At 48.2% G+C, this 15,651-nt stretch overlaps 1 protein-coding gene across 3 annotated transcripts in view; it reads right to left on the reverse strand.

The window, feature by feature from the left end:
* ARHGAP23 (Rho GTPase activating protein 23) overlaps positions 1 to 15,651 on the reverse strand; it is a 448,503-nt gene that overhangs the window by 372,889 nt on the left and 59,963 nt on the right. Inside the window, exon 1 of one of the 3 annotated variants that reach the window (XM_069237493.1) lies at positions 2,539 to 2,689. The exons of 1 other annotated variant lie outside the window; for it this stretch is intronic. In XM_069237493.1, coding sequence (XP_069093594.1) covers positions 2,539 to 2,592 — 54 coding nt within the window. In that variant the 5' untranslated portion in view covers positions 2,593 to 2,689. Of the gene's footprint in view, positions 1 to 2,332; positions 2,482 to 2,538; positions 2,690 to 15,651 lie in introns of those variants that run through there. One more of the 3 variants, XM_069237492.1, reaches the window with a different exon arrangement.

The raw sequence follows: 15,651 nt of genomic DNA on the forward strand, positions 1-15,651 counted from the left end.
AGTGCAGGACCACTGACAGCGTCTAACAACAGCACCATAGAGAGCAGGACCACTGACAGTACCAAACTACAGAACAGGGAGCAGAGCTACTGACAGAGCAGACCCCACTGTACCGCCCCACCGCAGCGTGCAGGATCACGCACGGGGCCATGCTGGGGAAGCACGGGGAACAGGTCAATGTGCTACATGAGCAGGACCACTGCGAGCACCCAGGAGGAAAGAGGCAGTGAAGGGAGCGCCGCATTCCCGGGATCTGCAGCAGCAGCGCTTCCCGCCATGAATCAGGCAGGCTGGAAGGGAAGCGTGACCCTGCTCGGGTCCCGCTGCAGTTTCCGAAAGGACAAAGCGGCAAAACAGATGGAGCCCTCTCTGGCTGCGTGTGAGCAGTGTGGGGGTCACACCGGCGCTGCCTGGAGCCGGCCCAAGGTCGCACACACCCTCCGCGGCATCACTTCACCCAGTGGATCATCACTCTTCCTCCTTGGCATCATTTCCAGCCTCACAAGCGCCCTCTGAATCGCTCTCCTGGCATTACATCGCCCCCTCTCCATGGCATCACCTCTGCCAGCGTGTCTTCATATGCACTCTCCGGACCACTAATTTCAGCCACCGAGCCCCCGTGTCCGCCATGACGTCACATCCACCCTTGTGGCAGTAACCTTCTGCATGGACCCACCCTAAAAACAACACATCTACCCTTCGAACCACCCTCGTGGCAGTACATCAACCATCACCCCGTGGCATCATCTCTGTCGGCCTGGCGTCATATCCCCTTTCCGGACCACTAATTTCAACCACCGAGACCCCGTGTCCGCCATGACGTCATATCCACCCTCGTGGCAGCACCTTCTGCCACTGCACCACCCTCAAAAAACACATCTACCCTTCGAACCACCCTCGTGGCATTATAACAATCATTACCTCGTGGCATCACCTCAGTCGGCCTGGCGTTATATTTGCTTTCTGGACCACTATTTTCAACCACTGAGACCCCCGTGTACTCCGTGACGTCACATCCACCCTCGTGGCAGTGCCCTCTACCATGGACAACCCTCAAAAACACAATTTCTATCCTTTCAACTATCCTCGTGGCATTACCCCCACCCTCTGAATCACCAGCCTGGCATTATATCAACGTGGCATCATCTTCGCCCGAGTGCCTTCATCATATCCACTGGTTGCAGCCCTCCGCCCCCCTTCCCCCACAACACACCAGCTTCCAAGAAGCATCTCCACCCTCGTGACAGTATATACACCGGCCGTGCCACCCTCGTGACGCCACGTGCATCCTTTGAACCACCTTGGTGCAATCACCTCCACCACTGTCCCATCATATCCACTCCTGGACCACCCTTGTTCCACCAGCTCCAGTAACACAGCATCACATCAGCGCTGGATCCCCCCGGCCCTGCGCGGCGTGCACCCTGTGGGCTGGTCTATGTAGACTTTAATGAGACGCCCTCACGGTGACTTCTGAACGGACCCCTCTCACAGAGCTGGCTTCACCCCCCGCTGAGTCAACGCAAAGCATTCATTATAAACCGAGAGCGCTTTAATGACGGTGCAGCATGCAGGCTTTAGCGCCTCGATGTGAAACCATTTATAAAAGCACACACCAAACTCTCAGAGGGTTCTGTCACATGTCCATGAAACATGACAAGGCCGCCAGGGCTCGCGAACCCGGGCACAGAGCAGGCACCAGGCTCCGCGGGTACCCGTGGGCACCCGGCGGAGAGTGAACAACAGGGTGCGAGGCGGTGGGAGGGGAGGCGAGGAAGAGCGTGGAAGGAGAGGGAGAGATGGCACTAAAGACAGATAGGAGGGAAGAAAGATAAGGAAAGAGGAGTAAATGGATGAGATGGAGTAAACTGAGAAGAGAATGAGTAAAGTGAAAGCTAGAGTGAGGGACGGGGAAGCAAGAACGACAGGGACAGAGAGAGGGGGAAACGGAGAAGAAGCAGTAAAGGGGGATGAGAACATGAAATAAAAGAAATAGGGCAACAAGGACAAGAGTGTGGGTTATCCAAAAATTAGACAGCTGGGGGAGGAAGGAAGCGAGAAAACAGAAAATAGGAGAGAAACTCAGGAAAGGGAGAATAGAAGAGAGGGCAGAGTGAAGTAGGTGGACGGAGAGAACCGGGGGGCAACAACGGTACGAGAGGGGTGTGCAGGAGGCAGAAAAGGAAGTCCTTTGGGGTGAGAGGAAAAAGACAGAGTGAGAAAAAGGGGTGAAGGAGAAGGGGCTAAGAGCACAGAGCAGCAGCGGGCAGCTGGGAGGGCGCCCGGGGAGAGGGCAGTGTTGACAGTCGGCCCCCGCCCACCACATACTCACAGATCCCATCAGGGCAGGCCCGGGCCCCTCTCCGGGACACATACACCTAAGCCGCCTTGGGCCCTGACACCGCAGCCAGGGCCAGCCCGTGGGGGTCCCGGCCTCGGATCCCCGCATGGACCCTGCCAGCTCCCCCTGCAATAATCCTCTTAGGAGCTGCCGGCCTGGAGGGATGGGAGGGGGCTCGGGGGCTGCCCCTCACTTACTTGTGTCTCTGAATAGGGTGGAATTCCAACCAGGCAGAAAGCGACGCCATTCATCTGTCTCTTGTGAGGGGGGCAGGGGCTGAATTCCAGGGGCAGCTGAATGCCAGAGCCAGTCCTGTCCCTCCCTGAGCCGCCGGAGTGTGAGGAGGGCGCCCTCCCTGCTTCTCTTCTCCCTCCCTCCTTCTCTCCCTCCGCCCTCTGCCTTCCTGTGCTCAGCCTGCCTGGGAGTTGCTCTCTCTTTCCGGTCTCCGTGGGCTCTCGCTGTTGTTCTGTCCTGTGCGCTGCATGGCTCAGCTTGTGCGCCCCTCCTCTGTCTCTCTGCCTGTCGCTTCCCTTGACCCCTCGGTCTTCTCTCTCTCTGCCTGTTGCTCATCTTGACACCCTGGTCTTCTCCGCATCTCTGCCTGTCTCTCCCCTTGACATCTTGGTCTTCGCTGACTCTCTGCCTGTCTCTTCCCCTGGCACCATGGTCTTCTCTGCACCATGTTCTGTCTGTGTTTCCTCCACCCGTCTCTCTGCCTGTCTCTCCCCATTACATCGTATGTTCTCTGTGTCTCTGCCTGTCTCTTTCTTGCCTCTCCGCTTGTCTCTTTCCTTGACATATTTGTATTCACTGTATCTTTGCCTGTCTCTCGCCTTCCTTTTCTCTCCGGCTGTCTCACCGGTTGGCACCCTGGTTTCTCTGTATCTCTGCATGTCTCTCATCTTGACTCCCCTGGTTTCTCTATATCTCCCACCGTATCTCCCCTTTCCTGTCACTCCCCTGGACACCCTCGTCATCCCCGTCTGTCTCTCACATTGAATCCCCAGGCTTTTCTTTATCCTTCTGCTTGTCTCTCTTCTTCCCTGTCTCTCCGCCTATCTCTCCCCTTGACACCCCGATCTTTCCTGTATCTCTCTGCCTGTCCCGCCCCTTCCCTGCCTGTCTGCCTGTGTCGCTTCTTGATACGCTGGTTTCTCTGTATCTCCGACCCGTGCCTGCCTCTCTGCCTGTGTCGCCTGTTCTGTTTAACCATATTTTTCCTGTTTATCACTTTTGCCAACATCTTCTCACTTGAGCTCACTGCACACCTGCAAAGCTCCGGCCTTAATTTGCACACTCTTTCTTTGCAACACTCACTCCTTCTCTGTTGTATAATCACCTTATTCCAGATGAACCTTTGCTCTTCAGTTACCTCCCTCTTTAAGGAGGCACTCCCTTATTTTTCTAGTTCAATGTTTTTGAGGTCTTACCTAGGCTACTTCTGTCTGTGGTCAAAATACCTATTTTGTACATTACCAATATCTGAGTAGGCTTTGGATCAATCCATTACTCATCACTGATCGGGTTTTGCATCAAACCAGTTTCATTTGCTTCTTATTCAATGGTTTCATCTCCTCTTCTCACGTTTGTGCCTCACCTGGAGCATAGCTGTTTCACAGTGTTTTTGATTAGATGAGCTGTGTACTTCCACTGCATGCAGCCAGTGTACTACTTTTTTAGGATCAAGCCTATGAGTGTATGCACTAGCGCATGAGTCTCGCTTGCAAGACTGTTGTGTACAGTAAAGGACTTGGAGCCAGCCTGCTGCTTAGCATTTGGTGGCTTGCGTGGCACTCTGCTCTACAGCCTCGGAATTTGTCACTGCAGGCTGGCATAACTTCTGTTCCTCTGTGTGGAGCAGGGACCAAGCACTGATTTATTCCACTTAATAAGTGCCCGTTTACTGCTCCACATGATTAAGGTACTATTTTGTTCTTTTTAACTTCAAGTGCCCTAAATACAGAAGGCATATGACTGTCAAAAACGTGCCCAGTAGGACAAACAAAATTGCAGAGTTTTATTTTTGATAGCTAACTTTCTTTCATTTTGCCAAGTGCTCTTTTCTCACTTTACACACGTTTTCTTTTTTTTTGCGTGTGGGCACTGTTCTCATAAGGTGAGGATTATCTTGTTCTAAATATTGCAAAGCAACATTGTTTTTTCATTATGTGTAATTTCTGAAATGATGCTTTACCACAATTGTACCATATACCCCTATCCACCCCCACTACAATCTGCCCCACTACAATCTACCCAATCCTCCCCACCTCACCCCACACCAATCCACACCACAATCCAATTCACTCAAACCCACCCCACTCCAATCCTCCCAACCCACCACAATCTAATCTGTCCCACTCTGGTTCAACCCACTCAAATCCAAAACAATCTACACCACTCCAAAACAATCTGCCCCACTCCAATCCAAGGCAATCTGCCCCACTACAATCAGTCCCACTACAATCCAAAACAACTTGCCCCACTCAAATCCAAAACAATATGCCCACTCCCATCTACCCACTCCAATCTGCCCCACTCTAATCCAAAACAATCTGCCCCACACAAATCTGACCAATCCAAAACAATCTGCCCCACTGCAATCTGCTGCACTCCAATCCAAAACAATCTGCCCCACTCCAATTGAAAACAATCAACCCAACTCCAATTCACCTCACTCCAATCTGCCCTACTTTAATCTATATCAATCTGCTCCACTCCAATCTGCCCACTCCAGTCTGCCCCACTCCAGTCCAAAACAATATGTCCCACTCAAATGCAATTCACCTCAACCCCACTCCTCTCCATCCCACCCCATCCCAATTCACCCCACTCCAATCCACCCCACACCAATTCAGTACAATCCACCCTACACCAACCCAATCCACCCCTCTCCAGTCCACCCTAATACGATCTGCCCCAAACTAGTCTGCTCCACTTTAATCCAAAACAATCTGCCCCACTCCAACCTGACCACTCCAACCCCAAATAACTCACTCCAATCCAAAACAATCTGTCCCACTCCAATCTAATCCACCCCACCTCAATTCTCCCCACGTCAATCCACCATAATCCACCGCACTACAATCCAGTCTAACCCACACCAATCCAATCCACCCCATCTCAGCCCAGTCCAATCTACCCAACTCCAATCCAATACACCCACCGCACTCTAATCCAATCCAATCCACTCCAGTCCACCCTACTCAAGTCTGATCTATCCCATTTCAATCCAACCCACCATACCCTAATAAAACCACACCACTCTAATCCAATCCAACTACTCCAATCCACCCGCTCCAATTAAGTCCACTGCTACCAGTCCACCTCACCCCAATCTATTCTACCCACATCACCCCAATCCATCCCATTTTAATACATTCCATTTTATCCCACCCCACTGAAGTACAATCCAGTCCACATTAATCCACCCCACGCCAATAAAGTCCACTCCTCTTCAATTAATCCACCCCACACCAATCCAATCTACCCCACTCCAATCCACCCACTTGAAATCCAATCCAACCCAATCTACCCTAATCCAATCCACTCCAATTCACTCCACTTCATTCCAACCCACCCACCCCAATCCACACCACCTCACCCCAATTCAATCCACCCACCCCTATCCAATCTACCCCAGTTCAATCCATCACACACAATTGAATCCACTGCACTCAATCTAATCCGCCCTGCCGAAATCCACCCCACCCTAATCCACGCCATTCAATCCAATCCACCCCATTCAATCCAATCCACCCCACACCACCCCAATCCATTCCACCCCACTCTAGTCCACCCACTCCAGTCCAGTTCACCCCACACCACCCCAATCCAATCTACTCCTTTTCAATCCACCCCACTCTACTCTAATCCACCCGATTCTTCCCCAATCCAATCCGCCCCATCCCAGTTCAATTCACTGCACTTCAATCCAATCCATCCAGCCTACTCCACTGCAATCCACCCCACTCCAAACCAATCCACCCCAATCTAATCCAACCCACTCCAGTTCAATCTACCTCACTCAAGGACAATCTAATCCACCACACCTCACTCTAATCCAGTTCACCCCAATCACTCCAATTCAAACCACCCATCCCAATCCAATCTAATCCACCATACCTGAATCCACCTCAGTCTAATCCACCTCACCCATTTCAATCCACCTCACTCCAATCCAATCCACACCACTCAATCCATCCACTCTACCCCATCCAATCCACCCCACACTACTCCAATCTGATCTACCCAGTACCTCAATCCACTCCAACCCACCCCACCCTATTCCATGCCACTCCACAACACTTTCTGCAATGAACCACTGAATTCTACTCAACTCTACGACATTGTACTCCCCCTAATCCACTCTACGGCACTCCAGCAAATCTACTCTATGACACTCTACTCCCCCACTCCACTCTGACATTTTAGCCATGCTGGACAGCAGCCACATTGGTGTACAACATGGCAAAACACATTGCCAAAGGTAATAGGTCTTGTACAGGTGAGACCTAGTTTCTGAAAGACATCTTGGGGACTTTCAAAAAGTTGACCCAGGACGGCAATATGCTCGTTGATTACCATTGGTTTTGTGGTTTGTAACACACACTTTCTGGCTTTCCATTTGCTGCCTTTTGTTTGCTTTAGGCTCTTCAGGTTCAGTTTGTCCCTCCCATTGCCTAAACCATGTTTTCTGTATTCTTCCATAATGTCCCTTTCTGTTAACAGGCCTTTAAATCTTGCTCTTATCTCCTCACATTTGCTGTGCATTCAAAGACAGAGGGCAAATGTCAGGCGCTGTCTTCCAAGGAAGCTTGTTTATTTTTATTTTTCTGACTTCAAAGTGAGAGAATTTATGTGACAATCATGGTGGATACTGGGTTAGGGAATCATTTTTTTCAAGCACACAACAGTTAAATTAACTGTGTAAGTATTTTAGAATATATCAGAATTACAAATGCACAAATGAAGCAAATTTTTTGTTATTTATGAAGTGTGTAGGAAACAAATACTTACATATGATCAAAACAAATCATTAAACTAGGTGATGCGATTTCCACCCATTTTTGTTTCTGCACTGAATAGTTTTATTAGTAAAATTGTATGTCTGTAGAAGTGTAATGGTCATTTCAATCGAAAATGTGTTGTCTGTAATGGCAGTATGCTACCACACCATGACTACTCAACTCTATGCCACTCCACCCTACTCTCCTTCACAACACTACACTTTACTTTGCACCACTCTACATCGTTGCACCTATGTGTGGGAGAAAAAACAGGCAGTCAACTGTGTCCTCTATAAGGCAATTGCCACTACCAAAGATAAAGGGAGTAGAATTAAATTGGAAAAGTTATCTCAGAGACATTTAGGGGGTGATTCTAAGTCTGGCGGGCTTCCCCCTCCAAAATACCGCTCCGCGGTCGGAAGACCGCTGAGGGTATTCTGGGTTTTGCACTGGGCTGGCGGGCGACCGACAAAAGGCCGCCCGCCAGCCCAGTGCAAAACTACCTTCCCACGAGGACGCCAGCTCCGAATGGAGCCGGTGGAGTGGGAAGGTGCGACGGGTGCAGTGGCACCCGTCACGAATTTCACTGTCTGCAATGCAGACAGTGAAATTCTTTGTGGGGCCCTCTTACGGGGGCCCCTGCAGTGCCCATGCCATTGGCATGGGCACTGCAGGGGCCCCCAGGGGCCCCACGACAAGCCATACCGCCATCCTGTTCCTGGCGGGCGAACCGCCAGGAACAGGATGGCGGTATGGGCTGTCAGAATCCCCCATGGCGGCGCAGCGAGCTGCGCCGCCATGGGGGATTCAAATAGGCAGCGGAAAACCGGCGGGAGACCGCCGGTTTTCCACTTCTGACCGCGGTCAAACCGCCGCGGTCAGAATGCCCAGCGGGGCACCGCCAGCCTGTTGGCGGTGCCCCCGTCATTTTAGCCCTGGCGGTCTTGGACCGCCAGGGTTAGAATGACCCCCTTAATGCCGATATGATTCAAGCTTGCCAAGCAGAATTTAGCATATGTTTAGATGAGGAGGCTCTGGATGACAGTATCCTTAAGGCTTTTGACATAATCTGTAAATACATTAATTCAGCCCTTACTAAGCCAGGGGAAACTGGCACTCCAATGCTCTGCAGATGGTTTGAAGCACTAAGACTAGGAAAGAGCTTCTGATGACTCCGACAACAACTCCACGAGATAAGGAGGAGTTTAGAAGGTATAGGCACACTTACAGTGTTGCACTCAGGGACAGGAAGCTACAGTTAAAGAATGACTTCTGGGAGGACCTAGTGAAGGCATGTAATGTGAAGGACAGCACCCTGTTCTGGAGGAATCTGAACCAACCTTTTGTAAGGATTATCAGCTTTCTGCTACTGTCTCTGCTCAGGCATGGGTGAGTCAATTTCTCAGCCCTCTATGATCACGAGTATCCTTAGCCTCTGATCCAGGCTGCTTTATGAACTGATAGGTTCTCTATCAGCTGGGAAGCATTTAAAGATGGAATCCTCTCCTTACCTCTGGGTAAGGCCCCAGGGGCTAATGGGGTCCAGGGTTATTTGATGAAGTATTTAGTGGAATTGTTGGCCCCAGTCATTACCCAGCATGTTAATGGAGCTATCTGTGGCCTTCTGCCAGAAACCTGGCGCCAGTCACTGTGTTCAGAAAATAAGACAGAAGTGACCCTTCCTGGTATAGGGCAATCTCTCTTGTGGACGGAGAGGTTAAAATCATAGGGAGAGTCATCCTGGGGAGACTGACTACCAGAGCCAACGAGAATAATATTTTATTCAAGGTACAATATGGGTTCAGGCCCGGCAGTGGAACGGTGCAGCAGAACTTAAATTTGTACCTCCTGATCTCCAAATACACAAAGGCTAGAAGGGGCTTGGTTCACTTGGCCTTCATGGACCTTAGTTCAGCCTTTGACAAGGTTAATAGAGACATGCTGGGGTCCCTGGGGGGTCAATGAGTTTTTGGTCACTTTTTTGAGAGATTTTCATACCAATTTATCAGGTATGGTCAGATATGGGACTGATGGAGAATGCACCCAGTCCTTTAATTTAAAAAGAGGTGTGCAACAGGGCTGTATCCTCGCCCCTTCTTTATGACGTACATTAACCGTCTGGAAGGGGTGCTGTCTAACTGCGACATTGATGTCCCCAAAAGAGTTGGTAGACCTATACCTGTGCTCCTATATGCTGACAATGCAGTATTAATTGCCCACACAGCCAGAAGACTTTATCAGCTTTTAGATGTATTCATTGCCTTTCTGGATGATATGGATCTATCCACTAATTTTAAAAAGTCACATCTTAAGGTGGTCGGCCGTAAGCCAAAACTACCAGTTTTGTAGTCCAGGGTCGTACTTTAAGTAGGGTGGAACATTTTTCATACTTGGGGATTTAATTAAGCTCCAGTGTTAGTTTGCAACCACTGATCAAGAAAAAGAGGGGGCTTAAAGAGGGCTATTTCTGGCTTGAACGACTTTGCTAGCCATCTGGGTGGAGGCCTCTAAAATTTATGTTGGATGTTTATAAGGTCAATCCCAACATTTGGGAGTGAGATCTGGGTTATGCTCCTGTGGCTAGCATTCAGGTAACAGAAAACACGTTTTTGAGGGGTCTGTTGTCAGTGGGTCAAAGCGTTCCATCAGAAATCATACATGAAGAACTGGGCATGAATTTTATTGTGGATTTTATCCAATTGCGTCTGCTTTTACTTTGGTGTTCAATTTGGTACAAGGAGGAGCTAGATTTACACAGATTAATTCTACGGGACTGTTTATCCTTGCATAATGCACTTTACATATCCTGGTTTCACTATATAAAATCCTCCTTTAAAGATCTAGGGAGGCTCAGCTTATTCTCTGAAACAGAGGGCATCGGGGAAAAAAGATATTGCCTGGATTGAGTAGGCGTTTTCCCAGAGGGTGGTGGCTAAACATGAGTCAGTCACCTTATCCAAGCAGCCAATGCCTACTTACATTATGGTTAAAGCCGTGAGTAGGATCAAGCCTTACCTCCTTCTGGGTCTGCCCAGTCATCACCGCCATCGTTTAACCTATTTCAGAGTGAGCACTTTTCATCAGTTTTTGTTCCAGAACGGGATTTAACACCAAACGTCTAATTTGCCTCTCTGTACTTGTGATGACGTCTCAATGTTTGATACCATGCACACAGTGTTTATTTGCCCCAGATTCACTGCCCTTCGCTCTAGCAATATAAGACCCTTTTAGTTGCCCATTAACAGAAGACAGATTAGACCGGCATTTTTATAAGTGCAGCTTTTAGCTACACCCGACCTGCGTTATTATGTATCAAGGTTCTGGCTGGTGTGCTTAATGCAAAATTTTAGTCCTTGCATTTTTCTCAAATAAGTGGCATTAATTCTGTTTGGTGTATTGTACAATCGTTTATTTTTGCACTAACGCACTTTATTCAAGGTTGCTGTGACATTATGACCTTCTGAAGCACTTGATTATTTTTATGTTTTTATCATGAATACATTTTAAACTATAAACTCAATATATTTGTGTTCTTAAAGCATTGCATACTTGTAAGGTTTTCTTGGAAAAATCGAAGAAAGTTTTATGACTGACTGACTGACACTGCACCACTCCACTCTATGCCACTTCATGCTATGCCCCTTTACTCTATCCTGTACCACTCTATGCCAATGCACTCTTCACCACTCTACTGTACACCACTTTACCCTACTCTACACCACTTTACTCTATGCCACTACACTCTATGCTACTCTATGCAACTGCACTTTACCGTGCACCACTAAACTCTATGACACTTCACTGTATTCCGAAACAATCTACTCTACCTCACTGCACCCAAAGCCACTATACCCCACTCTGTGCCACTCCACTCTATGCTACTGCGCTCTACACTACTCTAATCACTGTGCTCTACATCAATGCACACTATGCCACTGCACTCTGCTCTGCCTCACTGCACTCTATGCCACTGCTCTCTATACCACTCCACTCCTCTGTATGCCACTGCACTCTGACACTCTAGTCTGCAACACTGCACTCTCCGCCACTGAACTCTTCACCACTCTACTTGCACTACTCCACTCTATGCCACTGCACTCTATGGCACTATACTCTACTCTGTACCACTTGATGATACTCTGTTCTGCACCACTCTTTGCCACTGCACTCCATGCCACTCAACTCTGCCCTGAACACTACGCTACTGCCGATGCACTCTATGCCATTCAACTCTACTCTGTGCCACTGTCCTCTGCATCACTCAACTGTATGCCACTCTGCACCACTCTACTCTATGCCACCGCACTCTCACAACTCTGAACTACACCACTCTACTGCGAGCCACTCCACTCTGCGATACACCACTCTAAACTATGCCATTGCATTCTACAATGCTTTATTGTACGCTGTTGAATTCAGTGCCACTGCACTCAATGCCACTGCACTCTACACTACTATAATCTGCAAAATTCTACACCAATTCACTCTACGCCAGTCCACTAAACTATATGCCACTCCAGTGTATGCCACTCTACACACCTTCATACTATGCCACTTTAATACATGCCACTATCCTCTATGTCACTAACTTTTAGCCATACTGAACGGCAGCCACGCTGGTGAAGAACATGGTTAAAAAAAATTGGCAAATCCAATAGCTCTTGCATAAGCACGATCAATTAGATTTGCCAATGCTTTGTTTCTTTTAGTACTCTTTCTTCTCTGAAATGGTCATTATTCCCAGCGCTACCTTAAAGGGTCCACATGTATTATCCTGAATTTTCCATTAAAAAACTTCAATTGTAATCGTCTTAATTTTTCCAAATTAGCCCTTGTTCTTCTGTCTCTCCTTCTTCCTTTAACCCTTTTCCTGGCAAGGACGTAATGGTTACGTCCGGTGGCGTGGCGCTGAGGCGCCACGGACGTAACCATTACATCCTGGTATAGGCTCTCAGTAGAAGCGCTGGTACTCCCCCCCCGATGGCCTCTCCCCGACCCCCTTCCCAGGGCAGGCTGGAAGGGGAATCGCTTAGCGATCGTGCTGCAGGAAGCCACTAGACACCAGGGAATTTTTTTGTGTGTTTTGAAATTGTCATAAGGGGAGCGGCCCCTTGGGCAAAGGCCGCTCCCCAAGGGGGCATTTTATTTAAGGCCATTTCTGCCCCCCGGGGGCCGATCGGCCTATATTAATTAGGCCGATCTGCCCCCAGGGGGTGGGGGGGTTGGCAGAAGCCACTAGACACCAGGGATTTTTTATTTTTTATTTATATTGATAAAGGGAACAACCCCTTAGGCAAGGGTCGCTCCCCGGGGGGTGGGGGGAGAGGTAGATATTGTTTGTAGGCCATTTCTGCCCCCCTTGGGGGCAGATTGGCCTATTTCTATTAGCAGAAACCACTTAGGCACTAGGGTTTGGTGTGTGTGTACGTGTGTGTTTTGTTTGGCAGGCAGCCACTTGGGCAAGGGTCGCTCCTCATGAGGCCACATTACTGTTGGCCATATCTTCCCCCCTTGGGTGGCAGATCGGCCTATTTCTGAAAGGCCCATCTGCCCCCAAGGGGGGCAGAAAGCCCACCAGAGACCAGGGAAGATTTTTTTTCAAAATAAGAGAGTGGGGGTATGGCCATACCCCCACTCCAAATAAATGGGGCCAAAGTTGTTCTGCCCACTAGTGGGCAGATGGGGCAATTACCGCTGATCCACACCTTGGGGGGGGGGGACGCAGAAAGTCTACTAGATGCCAGGGAATAAAAAAGAAAAAAAAAGAAATAGTGTGGTGGTGGCTACCAACCAGTATGGGCATGGTTATGCCCCCACCCCAACTGAAGGGGTAACGGTCTTTCAGCTCTCCCCCTGCACACTAAAACATCTTATCTCACAGCAAGCAAGAGGACATTTGATTATTTGGGGTTTTGGTTTCACATTTGGGCCATGAGAGCGTGGCTAACTCTCAAAATCGTCCCTCTTGGAATGATGAGGGCTGCACTTTTTGGACTTTAGGACGCTGCCATGTAGAAAAATCCACAAGACCTAGACACATCTGAAAACTAAACATCTGGGTGAGTCCAGGGTGGTGTGCTTCACATGCACCCAGCACCATTTTCTTACCCACAATGCCCTGCAAACCACCAACTTTGCTGGAAATCACACATTTTTTCCAATTTTTTGTGATGGAACCTTCCGGAATCTGCAGGAATCCACAAAATTCCTACCACCCAGCATTGTCTCATCTATACCGATAAAAATTCTGCCCTACTTGTCAGCCTAAAAAGTTTTTTTCAAACTGCCCTTTTGGACCTGCTTTGGTTCCCCCCTCAATTTCAACATGTTTTTGGCTCTTCCCTGTCATACGCACTTGGCCCACCTACACAAGTGAGGTATCATTTTTACCGGAAGACTGAGGGGAACGTTGGGTGGTAGGAAATTTGTACTGGTGCGGTGATCCCACACAGAAATGAGAGAAAAAATTCATTTTTTAGTTACATTTGAGGTTTGCTGAGGATTCTGGGTAAGAAAACATTGGGGGATCCACGCAAATCACACCACCCTGGATTTCCTCTTGTGTCTAGTTTTCAGAAATGTTTGGGTTTGGTAGGTTTCCCTATATGGCTGCTGAGCCCAGGACCAAAAACACAGGCCCCCGCAAAAACAGGTAGTTTAGTATTTGATCATTTTGATGTGTCCACATAGTGTTTTAGGGCATTTCCTTTCGCGGGCACTAGGCCTACCCACACAAGTGAGGTACCATTTTTATCTGGAGACTTGCGGGAACGCTGGGTGGAAGGAAATTTGTGGCTTCTTTCAGAGTTCAGAACTTTCTGTCACTGAAATGTGAGGGACAAGTGTTTTTTTGGCCACATTTTGAGTTTTACAAAGGATTCTGGGTAACAGAACCTCGTGAGAGCCCCACCAGTAACCCCATCTTGGATTCCCCTAGGTGTCTAGTTTTCAAAAATGCGCAGGTTTTGTAGGTTGCCCTAGGTGCCGGCTGAGCTAGAGGCCAAAATCCACAGCTTGGCACTTTGCAAAAAACAGCTCTGTTTTCTTTGGGAAAATGTGATGTGTCCATGTTGTGGTTTGGGGCATTTCCTGTCAAGGGTGCTAAGCCTACCCAAGCAAGTGAGGTACCATTTCTATCAGGAGACCTGGGGGAACGCTGGGTGGTAGGGAATTTGTGGCTCCTCTCAGATTCCAGAACTTTCTGTCACCAAAATGTGAGGAAAAGTGTTTTTTTATGGAGATTTTGAGGTTTGCAAAGGATTCTGGGTAACAGAACCTGGTGAAAGCCTCACAAGTCACCCTATCCTGGATTTCACTAGGTGTCTAGTTTTAAAAAATGCACAGGTTTGGTAGGTTTCCCTAGGTGCCGGCTGAGCTACAGGCCAAAATCTACAGGTAGGCACTTTGCAAAAAACACGTCAGATTTCAATGTAAAAATGTGATGTGTCCATGTTGCGTTTCCTGTCGCGAGCATTAGGCCTACCCACGCAAGTGAGGTACTATTTTTATCAGGAGACTTGGGGGAACACAGAATAACAAAACAAGTGTTATTTCCCCTTGTCTTTATCTAAATTTTTTCCTTTTAAATGTAAGACACTGTGTAAAGAAGACGTCTTTTGAGAAATGCCCTGTAATTCACATGCTAGTATGGGCACTGTGCCCATTTTGGAAATACAAAGGTTTTCTTGATACCTATTTTTCACTCTTTATATTTCAGCAAATAAATTGCTGTATACCCGGTATAGAATGAAAATGCATTACAAGGTGCAGCACATTTATTGGCTCTTGGTACCTAGGGTTCTTGATGAACCTACAAGCCCTATATATCCCTACAACCAGAAGAGTCCAGCAGACGTAATGGTATATTGCTTTCAAAAATCTGACATTGCAGGAAAAAGGTACAGAGTAAAACGTTGGGGAAAAAATGGCTGGCTTTTTCCCCTCAATTTCAATATTTTTTTTATTTCAGCTGTTATTTTCTGTAGGAAAACCTTGTAGGATCTACACAACTTACCCCTTGCTGAATTCAGAATGTTGTCTACTTTTTAGAAATGTTTAGCTTTCTGGGATCCAGCATTGGTTTTACACCCATTTCTGTCACTAACTGGAAGGAGGCTGAAAGCACAAAAAATGTAGTAAAAATGTAGTAAGTCCCAGTAAAATGCCAAAATTGTGTTGAAAAAATGGGTTTTCTAATTCAAGTCTGCCTGTTCCTGAAAGCTGGGAAGCTGGTGATAGTAGCACCACAAACCCTTTGTTGATGCCATTTTCAGGGAAAAAAACACAAGCCTTTTCTACAGCCCT

The sequence above is a fragment of the Pleurodeles waltl genome, chromosome 6, assembly GCF_031143425.1.
Source record: "Pleurodeles waltl isolate 20211129_DDA chromosome 6, aPleWal1.hap1.20221129, whole genome shotgun sequence".
Taxonomy (NCBI): Eukaryota; Metazoa; Chordata; class Amphibia; order Caudata; family Salamandridae; genus Pleurodeles; species Pleurodeles waltl.